Source organism: Myotis brandtii, unplaced genomic scaffold, assembly GCF_000412655.1.
Source record: "Myotis brandtii unplaced genomic scaffold, ASM41265v1 scaffold670, whole genome shotgun sequence".
NCBI lineage: Eukaryota > Metazoa > Chordata > Mammalia > Chiroptera > Vespertilionidae > Myotis > Myotis brandtii.
Genome location: NW_005370611.1, coordinates 2,704,618 through 2,719,242, shown reverse-complemented (window position 1 = coordinate 2,719,242; position 14,625 = coordinate 2,704,618). Strand labels below are relative to the sequence as shown.

General features: G+C 45.4%; 1 protein-coding gene across 1 annotated transcript in view; it reads left to right on the top strand.

Moving 5' to 3' along the window:
- WWP2 (WW domain containing E3 ubiquitin protein ligase 2) overlaps positions 1 to 14,625 on the top strand; it is a 104,743-nt gene that overhangs the window by 76,048 nt on the left and 14,070 nt on the right. Inside the window, exons 10-11 of the mRNA XM_005881192.2 lie at positions 583 to 672; positions 8,330 to 8,504. Of these exons, the coding sequence (XP_005881254.2) occupies positions 583 to 672; positions 8,330 to 8,504 (265 nt within the window). The remainder of the gene's footprint in view (positions 1 to 582; positions 673 to 8,329; positions 8,505 to 14,625) is intronic.

Here is a 14,625-nt window from a genome sequence, read left to right as displayed (position 1 = left end):
ACACACACACACACACACACACATATATGATTCTCTGTAAATGAATCCTGTATTCTAAAAAGAAATGTGATCGTGAATATATATGATGCTAGGAGAACAGTGGTAATCATATAAATTGTGGCTTGAAGAGGTAATGTAGGCTAAAAAGGTTATGGAGTTATCCATAGATAAACTCTAGAAAGTGTATACAGAGTTTTGTTGGTGAGTGCATTTTGGGAGGAAAGAGTCTTCAGCTTTCATCGCATTCCTAAATGGACCTTTGATCTCAAAATGGGCAAGAAAGACTGATTTAGAAAACTCCATGGAATGTAGATTCATATGGGTGATTGAGGGGCATTTAGAGCGATTGATGGTGTATCCTGGTACTGTGAGTCCACAGAGGGAGCTGTTCTGGTTTTCTCAGGAAGCACTCCAGGGACTGCAGTGGCGGCATGGGGCTGGTTTGACCACTGGTTGATCTTGCATGTCATCCTGGATGTTTCCTCTCAAATTAGCCACATCAGTGGTGAAGGACTCCCTTTCACACAAGGATTTATACCTTTCTACTGTGCATCTCATGCTTCCCTTGACTTTATTTTTCAGATGGGAACAGCGAGAGTTGCCCAACGGCCGTGTCTATTATGTTGACCACAATACCAAGACCACCACCTGGGAACGTCCTCTTCCTCCAGGGTAAGGCCTGGGCCCGACAAGCCCTGAGACTCTAGAGCTGGCACCAAGAGTCACCCAGTGGCTTCTCCACCACTAACTGCTGTAGCCTCCTCTTTATTTTCCCCACTTTCTTCTACATTCTCTCTTTTTTTCCCTCCTTCCACGGTCTTCCCCTTCTATATTCTTTCCCTTCTCCTCTCATGCATTATATTGGCCATGACCGATAGCCCTGGGCTTTAGTAAGTGGTATTCAGAGCTACTGTGGCTGTTGGATCCTGGAGGAAGGAGGGCTGAGGAGGCCTCCTGGGCCATTGCAGTCTCCATGCCCTCAGTCATTTCACCTATAGAAATATCCTATTAGGGTCAGGTTTTCAATTTGTTTCTGCAGAGGTAGCAAAGTTCAGGGTTCCTTGATTGCTTTTCCTACTCACTTACCTTAATTCTGACCTTCTTCCAACATACTGGGATTTTTAGAGCCTCTCTGAGAAAATTGGGCATGGGGAGGCCAAGCTAGAAAGAGCAGTGGTGCACCTCACAGCTCCCTGTGCCCAGCCAGCCCCTGGAGACAGTGTGCTTCTTGTTCAGCTGGGCTTTGTGAGAACGGGGCTTAAGTTCTCTAAAACCAGAGGATGAGTGAGGCTTCCAAGTGAGAGAAGACTATCCAAGTTCAAGGAGAAGAGGTTTGGTTCCCTCTCTGCCAGGGACAGAAAGTTCTTTCCACATGCGTCTCCTGGTCCTGAGACCTTTCACAAGGGAATGTATTCTGCACTCGGGAAAGCATCACCTCCCAGTAAAGCAGCCATGAAGGGCTCCTGCATAAAACATGAACACTTCTCCCTCGTCAGCTTGTGAGGGAGAGGGTGTCAGAGGTGCAGAGCCCCCATGTGTCTTGTTTGGTTCAGCTGTCAGGCGTCGGCCAGGTAAATACCACTCGCCTTCTGGTCCTACAAATTTCCATGGACTAGCAGCTCTCAGTTTGTGTTCCGGTAGAATGCTTATATTTTCCTAACCCTTCTGGAAATGAAATTCATAATCCGTCATCCTTAGTCTTCATAGAGAGTTAGAAACATCGATCAGCTGCCTCCTGCACATGCCCCACTGGGGATGTGCCCGCAACCAAGGCACATGCCCCTGACTGGAACCGAACCTGGGACCCCTGCATCCGCAGGCCGACGCTCTATCCACTGAGCCAAACCGGTTAGGGCTTGGTGTAATATATTTTTAATGATTTCAGAGAGGAAGGGAGAGGGAGAGAGATAGACACATCAATGTTGAGAGAGAGTTATTGATTGGCTGCCTCCTGCATGCCTCCTGCTGGGGATGGAGCTCTCAACTCAGGCATGTGCCCTTGACTGGAATCGAACCCAGAACCCTTCAGTCCGCAGGCCGACTCTCTTTCCACGGAGCCAAACCAGCTAGGGCTGTTTTCTACTTTGACTTTAAGTCCAGTGAAGTTACTGAAGTGAAACGTTGACTTCTTTGGAAAAAAATTAAACATTTTATTATGGAAATTATATTATTATGGAAATTTTCAAATATACACAAAGCAGAGAGAATCCCTACATATTCAACACTTAGCTTCAATAATTATCAACTGATAGCCAATCTTGCTTCATCTATACCAGGGGTTGGCAAACTGTGGGCCTGTGACAAAATCTAGCCCTCCATTTGTTTTTGCAAACAGAGTTTTATTGGAACACAGCCACACTCATTTGTATACTTACCACCTATGGCTGCTTTTGTGCTCAACAGCAGGGTTGAGTAATTGTGACAGAGACTGTATAGCTCGCAAAGCCTAAGATATAGTATTTACTTTGTATAGAAAGTACTTGCCATCTCCTTACCCATCTGTAATCCTTACCCATCCTTCCTCCACCCCATTCAGGATTATTTTGAAGCAAATCCCAGACGTCATATAATTTTATCTATATTTTGTATATGTTTCTAAAAAGAGTTCTCTCATTTAAAATAAAACTACCATATTGTTAACAGTATTTCCTTGCTATCATCAGTCAGTAGTCAAATTTCTCCAACTGTCACAGATTAATCATTGCCTTTTATCAGGATGCGTTGCACGCTTGTTCTTTGTGTATTTAGCAGCACATCTGTTGAAAAGCAATGGTAACTCTGTAAGTATGCTGGTAGCCGCCTCTTAACCTCTCTAGTTTATAGTTATATAGGCCTTCACCTGGTGAACTTCTGGATGGAATCTAAATGAAGCTATTTAATGGTATCGTCTAAGGATGGCGGAGGTTTTACTCTTCTTTAAGGATTGAGGTGGGATACTAGATCCAGCTTTCTTATTTTCAGGATAGTTTTAATGTTTTATTGGGAGATGGCTCAGCTCTACACCCCACATAGCCTATTATTTCTTCCTGGGTTTTAGGCCCAGACCTTTGAGTCCCTGGCACTTACTTTCGCTATGTAACAGGGAATCCAGAGAGAACAGAATGCTTAAGCTTTCATTGCTAGTGAATGGGAGAAGTTCCACCCCAGGGAATCATTACCATGGTGAGAGCAATCTCAAAACTACAGATTATCTCAGCAGACCTGGTCACTGAGGAGTGAGACTGAGCCAAAGGATTCACTTTATCACGGCCATCCCTTTCTCTCAGACCCATGGGACACTTGTATGACGATGAGTAATTCTATCCAGCACCTGGTAACCAAGGATGCATGTGATAATTTGCTCTTTAGTCACTCTTTGGCGGTACTCAGCCCAGAGGTGAAGAGGGGTCATCATAGAGCATGGCGCTGGGCAGGCCTCACAGATGGAGGTGGGTCCAGCTTGGTTTTGCAGGAAAGGCTGGAAGTGGACTTAAATAAGAAGAAGGCAATCTGGGTAGGGGGAACAGTGAGTGTAAAAGGTGTGGTTAAGGGATGATGCATGGAACAGTTTTATTGCAGTGGAAGGTTTGCGTAAAACAAAGATGCTCAAAGGATGACCAAGGCTCATAGGTTTGGTGGAGATGGTCCCTGGAACCAAAGAAGGAGAGGTGACTCGGCCTCCAGCCACTGCTCTGTGATTGTGATTCTGCATAAGGTTTCATTGGAAATCAAGGGTGAGATTATGCTGCTTGGGTGTTTGAAATTCACCAGTGCAGGAGACTTCTACTTAAACATGGGGAGTGAATGTGTGTTTATTTCTGTTCCTTCCTGAAAACTCACAAAAATGGCAATAAAGGTATAAACCGTCAATGATAAAGGAATGGAAGAGGAGAAACAGCATATGGGAGATATTAATCAGAATTTAGTTGCTGATAGATAAGTGGCAGAGCTGAGAAAGCTGAAACCCAAGCCTACAGTGTGGGCTATCCAATAGGAAGTCAGCTGATTTGTTCCATGGAGCCCTGGAAAGCCTCAGCTATGGAAGACGTGTGTGTGTGTGTGTGTGTGTGCGCGCGCGCGCGCGCGCACACACACACACATGTTTGCGAGTGCAGGAAAAAGATTCCTAGGTTGTAAAGATCCATCCCAAGATACATCCTATTGGAACTTCAGAATGCCAAGAGAATATCTCAAAAGCTTCCAGAGCAAATAGAGTACCTATCAAAGAGCAGGAATTAAGAATGCCATCCTTCTCAACAACAACTATGGAGTATGATCCTCAAAATTCTGGTGAAAATTATTTCTGTCTAGAAATCAAGTTTCAGCCATTTTTACACTGAAGTGTGAGAGTTGAAATAAAGGCATCTTCAGACAGGCAGAATTTCAGAAATTTAATTTTGCTGCACCCTTTCTCAGAAGCTACTCATGATTTATTCCACCAGATAAGAGGAAACCAAGAAAGAAGCCATGAGATGCAGGCCATAGGAGACTCAATTCGGAGGCCAAAAGAGGTTCCCAAGAGGAAGGTGAGGGAAGATGACTTAGGACAATAATGGAGAGCAGGCCTGGAGGACGACTGCCCACGTTGCACGAAGGGCTCCGGGAGAGATGTGGCTAAGAGTTAATGACCCCGAGAGGCCACCAGCCCTGTCAGAATCGGGGGGTGAATTAGTGATAGGTTCTTTTAAATCAGGCAGCATAAAACAAGGCAGTTCTTAATTCCAGAGGGGGGAAAAGTTGTATAAGTAAGGAAATATGTTTATAGTATTCTACAAAGTCATAGTACAAACTCTGAATATTGCTTTAGTGATTTTTCTATTTGGGAGGATGATGCAAAAGAAGGCTTTGTGTGTGTTGTGGGGGTGGTGGGTGGAATACAATACCTAAATCCTCAAATTTATAGTGGAAAGTCCATAAGTAATGTCTAGATGGCAGGAGGCCAGAAATCATGGAATAAGCTCGTTGTTTGGAAGTGTGTATGTAAGCAGTAGAAGAAGCAGATGTAAGTAGTAGAAGGAGTAGTCAGGAGTTGAACGTAGTTGCTTTTGAGGAGCAGGAGTCAGCAATGGGGAGAGGTAGGACAGGAGACATGGGTTTTTTATGTGTCCCCTATAGTACTTTTTGTGTTTTTAAACCATATATATATATGGTTTCTTTGATAAAAAATAAAATGAGCCTGGCCAGTGTGGCTCAGCGGTTGAGCATCAACCCATGAACCAGGAGGTCACAGTTTGATTCCTGGTCAGGGCACATGCCTGGGTAGTGTGCTCGATCCCCAGTAGGGGGCGTGCAGGAGCCGATCAGTGACTGTCATCATTGACGTTTCTTTCTCTCCCTCTCCCTTCCTCTCTCTGAAATCAATAAAAAATATATTTTAAAAATAAAATGAAAATCACTAGTTGAAAGGATTTATGATAAAGGAGGGTAGTGGGGAGTTAGCTGAAGTTTTGAGCAGGAGCATGACATACGAGGTCAGTCTGGTATGGTTATCTGGATGGCAGTTTATAGGCTGGGTTGGAGTGGGGAGATCAGTTCAGGGATGGTTGGATACAGAAATGCAAGTCAAGGGTAGAGAGACAACAAAATAAAAAGCTCTGGGGCTGAGTGCTTTATTGACAGTCAGCAGAGAAGGAAGAGTCAGGGAAGATGGTGTGGTTTTACTCTGGGAGGACTGACCTGAAGAAGACAGGGAAAGACCTGTTTTCACCAAGTTCCTTTTTCTCAGGTTTCGGGAGATAGCCTTGGTGTTTAGTTGAATCCAAAGTGACATCAGGTGGTGAAGGCAGGACAGTATAGTGCAGTGGTTCTCAACCTTCCTAATGCCTCGACCCTTTAATACAGTTCCTCATGTTGTGGTGACCCCCAACCATAAAATTATTTTCATTGCTACTTCATAACTGTAATTTTGCTACTGTTATGAATCATAATGTAAATACTGATATGCAGGATGTATTTTCATTGTTACAAATTGAACATAATTTAAGCATAGTGATTAATCACAAAAACAATATGTAATTATATATGTGTTTTCCGATGGTCTTAGGCGACCCCTGTGAAAGGGTCGTTCGACCCCCAAAGGGGTCGCGACCCACAGGTTGAGAACCGTTGGTATAGTGGGTGCAAGCTAGACAGAATCTGGGAACTAGCCATGAGGCTGGGAGCTGCTTGGGGGTAGCCATATCTAGGGAGGATTTGAGTTTAAAACAATCATTGAAGAGATTGCACCAAAAGTCATCTCAGTGTAGCCCTGAATGTTGGGAAGATACCAACCTGAAGCATGATAGTCATTTGAGTAAGATAAGAATTCAGAGAGGATGAAATGTGAAGGTAATCAGGGAACAAAGTCCAACAGTTTAGAATCATGCAACACAATCTATATTGGGTTCTCTTTGCAGTGGACTAGTCCTATTTTCTTCAGTGATGTCTCTTAAGCTTTTTTTTTTTAAAATATATTTTATTGATCTTAGAGAGGAAGGGAGAGGGAGAGAGAGAAACATCAATGATGAGAGAGAATCATTGATCGGCTGCCTCCTGCATGCCCCCCACCAGGGACTGAGCCCGCAGCCCAGGCATGTGCCCTTGGCCGGAATCAAACCTGGGACCCTTCAGTCCACAGGCCAACGCTCTACCCATTGAGCCAAACCAGCTAGGGCATGTCTCTTAGCTTTTAAATTTTTTTTAATATTTCTTATCTTTAACCACTTTCCTTTCCACCCCTCCTTCATACTTAGAATGAAAAATTTCAAGCATACATCAAATTTGAGAGAATAATACAGTGAGTCTCTTGTAACCCTCACCTGGTTCTGACAATTAATAACATTTTATTTCATCTGACCTCTTAGGAGAGGGGCCAATGAATTTTAAAGCAAATCCCAGACATCATATCTTGTGATCCATGAACATATCACATATGTCTCTAACAGATGGGGTGTTTTCTAAAATAACCAAAATACCATTATCCCACCCAACAAAATTAACACTATTTCCTTCTTTCATGTCATACCCAGTTTGCATGTCATTTTTTCTAGTTGTCTTGAAAGTGTTTTTATACTTGATTTGTTTGAATCAGATCCAGATTTAAGATCAAAACATTGCTTTTGGCTGATAGGTCTCATAAGTCTCTTTTAACCTATAAGTTCTCCTACCCTCTTTTTTTTTTTTTTCCCAGACCATTTATTTGTTGAAGATCATGGGCATCTGTCTTGTATAGTTTCTCATATTCTGGATGTGGCTAATTGTGACCTTCTGGTGTTGTGTAACATGCTTCTGTGTCCCTTATCTTTCCTGTAAACTGGTAGTTAGATATGGAGGCTTGATTATGTTCAAATTCACCTTTAAAACTGAAGTGTAATTTACATACAATAAGATATACAGATCTCAGATGTGCTGTTTGCAGAGTTTTGACAAATGCATGCACTTGTGTAGCCAACACCCCACCAAAATATAAAACATTTCCATCACCCCATGCAGATATGTCCCTCTCTTACTTTCTTTTGCTCACCTTGCCCTTGTGTATGTGGAAATGCAATGGAACCTGTCAAGCATGGCTGAGGTTTTTACCATCTAGTCTAGCTCTGCCTTGTCCATGGGAGTTTTAGGACCAACTTTGGAAAGGTTGTTTACTCACCAAAGATAATGTGGAGAGTCTTGCTGCCATTTGCACCAACCTTCCCACTGGCACCTTATATCAGGGTAATTTCAGAAGCCAATAAAAAAAAATGTGGGATCCAAATAGGCTTCAATAATGAAGAGAGTTTATTGGCTCATATAACAAAAGTCTAGATGTAGGTCCTGGTTTCAAGGGAAGCCTGAACTAGTAGCTCAGCAATATCACCAAAGAGCTGGATTTCCCCCCACTTTTCTGCTCTGCCATCCACTGGGTCACCTTCACGTTGTTTGGGTTCAAGATGGCAGCCAATAGCTCCCAGACTACATGCTTTCTCCGTCATATCCTGCAAGGAAGAGAGACTGCTTTTTCCAGAATTCCTAGCAAAACTATCAAGATTCACCGATTGACCAGCATTTGTCCACTTTTGGTTTAGTCAATGGTTCAACTCCCGGGTTGGGAGTAGAGTCATCGACCCTGTAAATGGGAATCAGGAGCTAGTGGTAAGGAGGGATTGGTTGCTAAGGATGCAACCACAAATTTTCTCTGTAATCATCTAAGCCTCAGAAGCTCTGTGATTGGGGCCTGCCTGGCGGTGCTTCCCCGCAAGCAGCCAAGCTCCTGTGCCAGACACCACCCTTCACCCTCCCTTGGTCCTTTCTTGGCAACCATCTGAGATTTTGCTAGGATTTGAAGGTAGGGGTGGGGTGGGCACTGTATTCATGCTGAGCTTCTTGTTTCCAGCTGGGAGAAACGCACAGACCCCCGAGGCAGATTTTACTATGTGGATCACAACACTCGGACCACCACCTGGCAGCGCCCCACAGCCGAGTATGTGCGCAACTATGAGCAGTGGCAGTCACAGCGGAATCAGCTCCAGGGCGCCATGCAGCACTTCAGCCAAAGATTCCTCTACCAGGTGAGAGGGCAGAAATTGCAGCTTCGCCTAGTCTCCACTGACCTGTTGGGAGAGCAGGGAAAATGTCAGTGCCCTGACCCTGGGATTTTACTCATCACAGTGAAATTCCTCAAACTCCAGTGTTTCTAACTTAATAACTCAATGCTCAGCCTCTGTGTCCAAGGCAGCGGTTCGCAACCTGTGGGTCGCGACCCCTGAAAATACACCCTGCATATCAGATATGTACATTAAGAATCATAACAGTAGCAAAATTACAGTTATGAAGTAGCAACGAAAATAATTTTATGGTTGGGGGTCACCACAACATGAGGAACTGTATTAAAGGGTCACGGCATTAGGAAAGTTGAGAACCACTGGACTCAATGTGTCTGAAGCTGAATTCACCATTTCTTTCAACATTGGATTTCTCTTCTGGCCCTCCCATCCAAGTCCATTTACCCGGACTTAGAGCCTGGTCAGCGGTGACTTCTCCTATATCTCACCCTTTCAAATCAAAGCAACCACCCAGATCCTTCTCTTCCCATTGCTACTATGTTTCTTTTGATCTTTATTATCGGACAGATACTAAAGGATGGAAGGGCCTTTAAAGTTCATCTAGATCAGGGGTTGGCAAGCTATGGCCTGTGGGCCAGAATGGCCCTCACCTGATTTTGTAAATAAAGTTTTATTGACACATAAGCACACCCTGTACTTGGGGTATTGATTGTGGCTGCTTTTAAGCTGTAATAGCAGAGTTAAGTAGTCACAACAGGGAGTATGTAGCCCATACAGCCTAAGATATTTACTGTCTGACCCTTTACAGAAAAAGTTTATTGACCCCCTAGTCTAGATCAACCTCCTGCTATCTAATTCCGGATTTTCCTCTGCCTCTTCCAACTGAATGGTTAGAGCAGCTTCTGAATTGTTCTCTCTGCTGCCATTCTCTCTCCTTTAATTCATACTGCCTGTTCCCACCAGAGTATCACTGTCATTTCATCACTGTTAAAAAAAAATCACTGTGGAGGGTTTAAGGAAGGGAGGAGAGTGTTGCTCTACATTTATTACTGTCATTTTTTATCACTGGCTCAAAAAATTTTGTGGTCATTACCTACAGAATAGCATTTAAATGTTCTACTCCAGAATTCAGAGTGGTCCCAAATGAACTGTCTATGGTTTCCCGTACTGTGAACCCCCTTAGCCCCACCTTCCTGAGTCTCCACTCCATTAGAGCTTCCACCAGTAACATGGTGGCTGGAGGGAGCCCAGACACACGGCCTTTTGGGGAGGAAGGGGTAGGATTCCCAAGTTGGAACTCTGCATTTTCTCAGAGCACCTTGAACATGGAGCTTGGGATCTGTGTAGAACCCTCATAGGACGTGGTGGATTGGAGGTTGGAAACTTTGTGAGCTGGTCCACAACATTTAATCCCTGTCACAAGAAAGAGCAGCTGAAATGCCCTGGTGGTCTACCAGGTGCAGCACTGCCTGAGTCCTTATGCCAGGCCTCCCACTCTGTAACCCCTTTCAATCATGCCTGGCATCCGGTTCTGGCATGTTTCAAAATGGGATGGGATCTGGTCATCCTCTGCGTTTCAGAAATTGTTCTTCATGAGCTGGGCCCCAAAGACCTTCCCTGCCATTTGCTTGGGTGGTCATTTGACTTCAAGACAAGGACACATTTTAGGAGTCTCACATGGTTCTGTCTTCCTGCTTATCCAACTTCTCAAGTTAAAAAAGAATCCATTAAAGGGATCTTTTTTCTTCTCTAACAAGTACCAAGTAGGTCCTGTAGGTTGACCAAGATGCTAGGTATGTGAAAGGGAAGATCCCGTAGTTCACGTCTGCTTGGTCTTTTGTTCCGCTTACCCGCCTCTCATTTTAGCAGCATCATTCTGGGCCTTCAGAGGAAGAACTTTGACTTGGAGGGTCTCCTAGAAGTAAAAATTAAGCACTAAATTTTTTTTTTCCTTTTTAAGTACTCAAATACAGTTTTTTCAGCTTGGTTGGGGATTTAGGAGGGCTCTGGATGGTGATGATGGTTCCCTTTTCTCCCTGAAACAAGACCCATATTTTTTGGGTCAGCTTTCAATGTCTCTCTGTTGATTTCCCTCCCCCTTGGGTTTGGTTTGCCCCTCTTGTTTGCTGTGGTGCCATGTCCTGGTTACAAGTAAGAAGAGTCGCTTTCATGGAGTTATTTTGGGGTTTGGCCTTGGCCCAGGATTTGACGTGGTAGACTTAAGAGCTGATACTATACCAGCGGCCTCCCCTCCTCCTCTTTCTCCTGCAGGGCTGAAAGTGAGACCTGTTCTTTGCTGCCCTGCAGAGCACAAAATACAGTTCAAGATGGAAATCAAGGGAACCCCAGATTGCAGACTCCCGCAGTTCCTTCCTGCCATTTGCCTCAACACACATCTTTTTTGGTCTCTGTTGTTCCCTTATTTCTGACATGTTTTCCTGTCCTAACGGCCTGGTGCCTTTGTTGCTCATGATCATCATGCACATACTTGTGTTCGATGTGCACTTTCACTTTGCCCTCTGTTTTGGGTTCCCACTGCAGTCCACTGAGGATGCCCGGCCCGATCGTGCGCATTGTGTATTGTGACAGGACCCGTCTCACATCTACTACTATTTCTGCGACACCTCTTCCTTTGCGCCCCCTTTGGTCCTCTCCTAATAATCTAGTGTCGGCAGGACAGAAGCAAATCATTCTGTGGCTCCTAATATGAGGATGCCAAACTGCATTATCCAGAAACAGACAACCTGGTTCTCACTGTGCAGAGGGCCCCGTGGCTTGGGTTCTCAAGCACCTGAGTTTTGTTCTGCACCCACTGGGTGTAACCTTTACAAAAAAAGGAGCCTGCCTTCCACACTGTAACCTTTATGCCCTTCCCAGAGCCTTTCTTGCCCTTGGTTTTATTTGCTAGACATTCTTTATTTCTGAGTTTGTATCTTAAAATATTACCGGAACTTGGTGCTTATTCCCCGAGAGACTTGAACTCACATGAGCTGTCTGGCTCATGGCCTGTACCTCGGATCTCCCAACCAGCGGACGCTTCCCAGGAAAATTGTTCAACAGCGTTCCTTTCTGTTCCTAGTGATAAAGGAAACTGTCTTGTCTCTTCGAGTCCTAGGATCTCTCCTCTGGCTATAATTCCTCCCAGCCCCTTTCTCTGTGCTTGTCTGCTGTGAGCCACCCACCTGCGATCGTGCATTCTGGGAAGGGTGGTGGAAGAGAAGGGCAGGTGGTCGGCTCCCAGTGACTCCATTTCACGTGTTCCTGTTTATCAGTTTCTGGTCTCTGTCTCCCTCCCTCCTGCTTCCTCTTCTCTCTTCTGACAGGCGTTGGAGGTGAGAGTAGGAGGATGCTGAAGACATTTTTAAAAAACCACTTTAACAAAAGAGAGCCACCATTGTGTGAAGTTTGTGACATTAAAAAGTCAAGGATTAAGAAAAGGGCTGATAATTTCTTTTTATTCTCCTCCCTGTGTGTTGTATGCTAGTCAGTGTTCATTTCGATGAATAATAGAAACCTGCTTGGTTAAGCTTAAGCAAAAAAAAATTTATCAAGTGGGAATTAACAAAACGATGAAGAACCAAACTCTGGCAGAAAACCAGGGGTAGGCAGGGCAGAGGGATGATTTGCCTAGGACATCGCTCATCTGTCTGCGGTCAAACACTCGATGCTTCAATGGGCTGTGGTCTCTACTGAAGCAGTGAGGCATCTCCAACAGCCCCCATGCTTTCTTTCCGGTCCCTGCAAATTTGGGTGGGAGCACCTGATTGGCTGTTCTTAAGTCATGTGCCTACACTCTAGATCAGCCGTGGGCAAACTACGGCCCGCAGGCCGGATCTGGCCTGTTTGAAATGAATAAAACTAAAAAAAAAAAAAAAAAAAAAGACTGTACCCTTTTATGTAATGATGTTTACTTTGAATTTATATTAGTTCACACAAACACTCCATCCATGCTTTTGTTCCGGCCCTCCGGTCCAGTTTAAGAACCCATTGTGGCCCTCGAGTCAAAAAGTTTGCCCACCCCTGCTCTAGATGCTGTGTTATTTGCTAGCTGATAAATATTTTATATATTTTTTTTTAATTGATTTTTTTACGAGAGGACGGGAGAGAGATAGAGAGTTAGAAACATAGATGAGAGAGACATCGGTCAGCTGCCTCCTGCATGCCCCCTACTGGAGATGTGCCTGCAACCAAGGTACATGCCCTTGACCGGAATCGAACCTGGGACCCTTCAGTCCGCAGGCCGATGCACTATCCACTGAGCCAAACCGGTTAGGGCGATGATAAATATTTTTTGTTTGTAGTTCAATGCAGGTCACAGAGACTGTCAGTAAAGACATTTGGTCTGTTGATTTATACAGTTAAGCAAAAGATGCCTGTAAGTCCACTGAAACCCATTTGGTACCCATTGGAGCCCCTCATTGCTTGTGGATTGTCCACCCATTCCAAGAAAAGACCTGAAGCTGCAAATATTTTGCACCAAATGCTTCTTTTAAATTCTTAAAATGACCTTTGCTGTAGTTCTTTCCTTCTTCAAGGTCATTGCCGCAGCTCAGTACTTAACCCACGACATTGTATTTGGCTTCATTATCTGAAATGCATGGGTGTTTCAAACAAACGTGGAGGAACTTGAGATGCTGCACCCTACCCCCAGCAAAATGACCACTGTGAATTTGAGAGATCTTTTTCAGTAACCATCAGACCAACCTGCATTGTGGTGGAGATACTGCGCACGTCCTCCACGGCACACTGATGGTAACGTGCCCTACATGGAGGACAGCCCGCCTCCCACACCTTGGTGCAGTTTCATTCTGCTGGGTTGGAGGCCCGCTGCTGAAAGAGGGCTCTGTCCCATCAAGGAACCTATGGTTTCCAGACTTAAACGTCTTTGTTGGAACTCACTTTGGAAGAGTTGCTTGTGCTGCCACCTTGGAAAGAAAGTTTCTCTGTCCTTTCAGCTGGGGGTGGAGGGTGGCCGTGAAAGGGGGTTCGTTGGCAGTTGAGCTCCACCAATGTTTTCTCAAGCCGAGACTGAGCTCCATTCATCCTCATGCCTGTGTGTGGCTCCGGAGGGGCCAGCCAGGCAGCTCCCAGTCTGCACTGAGAACTTGATCCCCTAATGTAATGATTAAATTTTAGTAAGTGAAATAAAAATGTTTCAGAAAAAAAGAGAGAGAGAGGGAGGAAGAAAGAAAGCGCAGAACAATACTTGTTTTATTTAACTATGAAGAGTTTCTGACAGCACCCCCTTCCCCGCAGGATATGAGAACTCTTGGTCCACGGCAGCCCCGCCCCAGGGACCTTGCAGCAGAATTTGGCTGGGGGTGGGGGGCTCTAATGTAAACAGCGACCCTGAAGTCCTGGAGTCAGCTCCCCCTTCTTTCTCCTGTCTCCCCTTCTCTCTTGCCACCTCGCCCCCAGCCCCACCTCCCCAGACAGGCACACACAGAACACTGTGCAACTTCAGGTTCAGGCCGGAGGAGAATAAAGGTGCTTTGTGAAGGGAAGCAAAACATTCCTGGGGGAGGTGAGGGGCCTGGGGCATGAATGTGCCCTCAGTCTGGGCCGATGCTGCACACCCTGCTCCCTCTTCCAGCGCACCCAGGAGGGAGGTGCAGGGAGGAGGGCCCAGCCCCCAGCCAGGAAGCTCTGGGCGTGGGCAGGGCTTGTGGGAATGATTTCATTGGAAAGGCCTGCGATATTTTTTCCCCTCCCGTGTGTGGTTCTTGGAGAAAGTTGGAGGTGGTGGTGATTTCAGTTGCCTTGGCCGCGGAGAGCAGGAGCTGAGCAGAGGCACTGGGCCGGCTGAGCTGGCCAGCAGCCCGGCTCTGGGCCCTTCGGCCATGCCTGGGGCCAGCCCGCTGCCTCCGGGGCCCTGGCCCGCCTTCATCTGCGCACCTCTTCCTCCCCCTCACTCCACCCTCGCCAAAACCTATCTGGGTCCTCAGTGTGCAGGGTTCTTTTTCAGTTTTTCTTTTTTGAAAAAGACTTTTGAGGGGAGCGGATGTCACCTAAAGCCCCACGATCTCCTCCACAAAGAGCCCAAATGTGGAAACGAGTTGTTGGCGTTTTTAGGTTTATCTATCAATTTATTTTTAACCAGCGGCATTTTTTTAACCTCTGTGTTTTG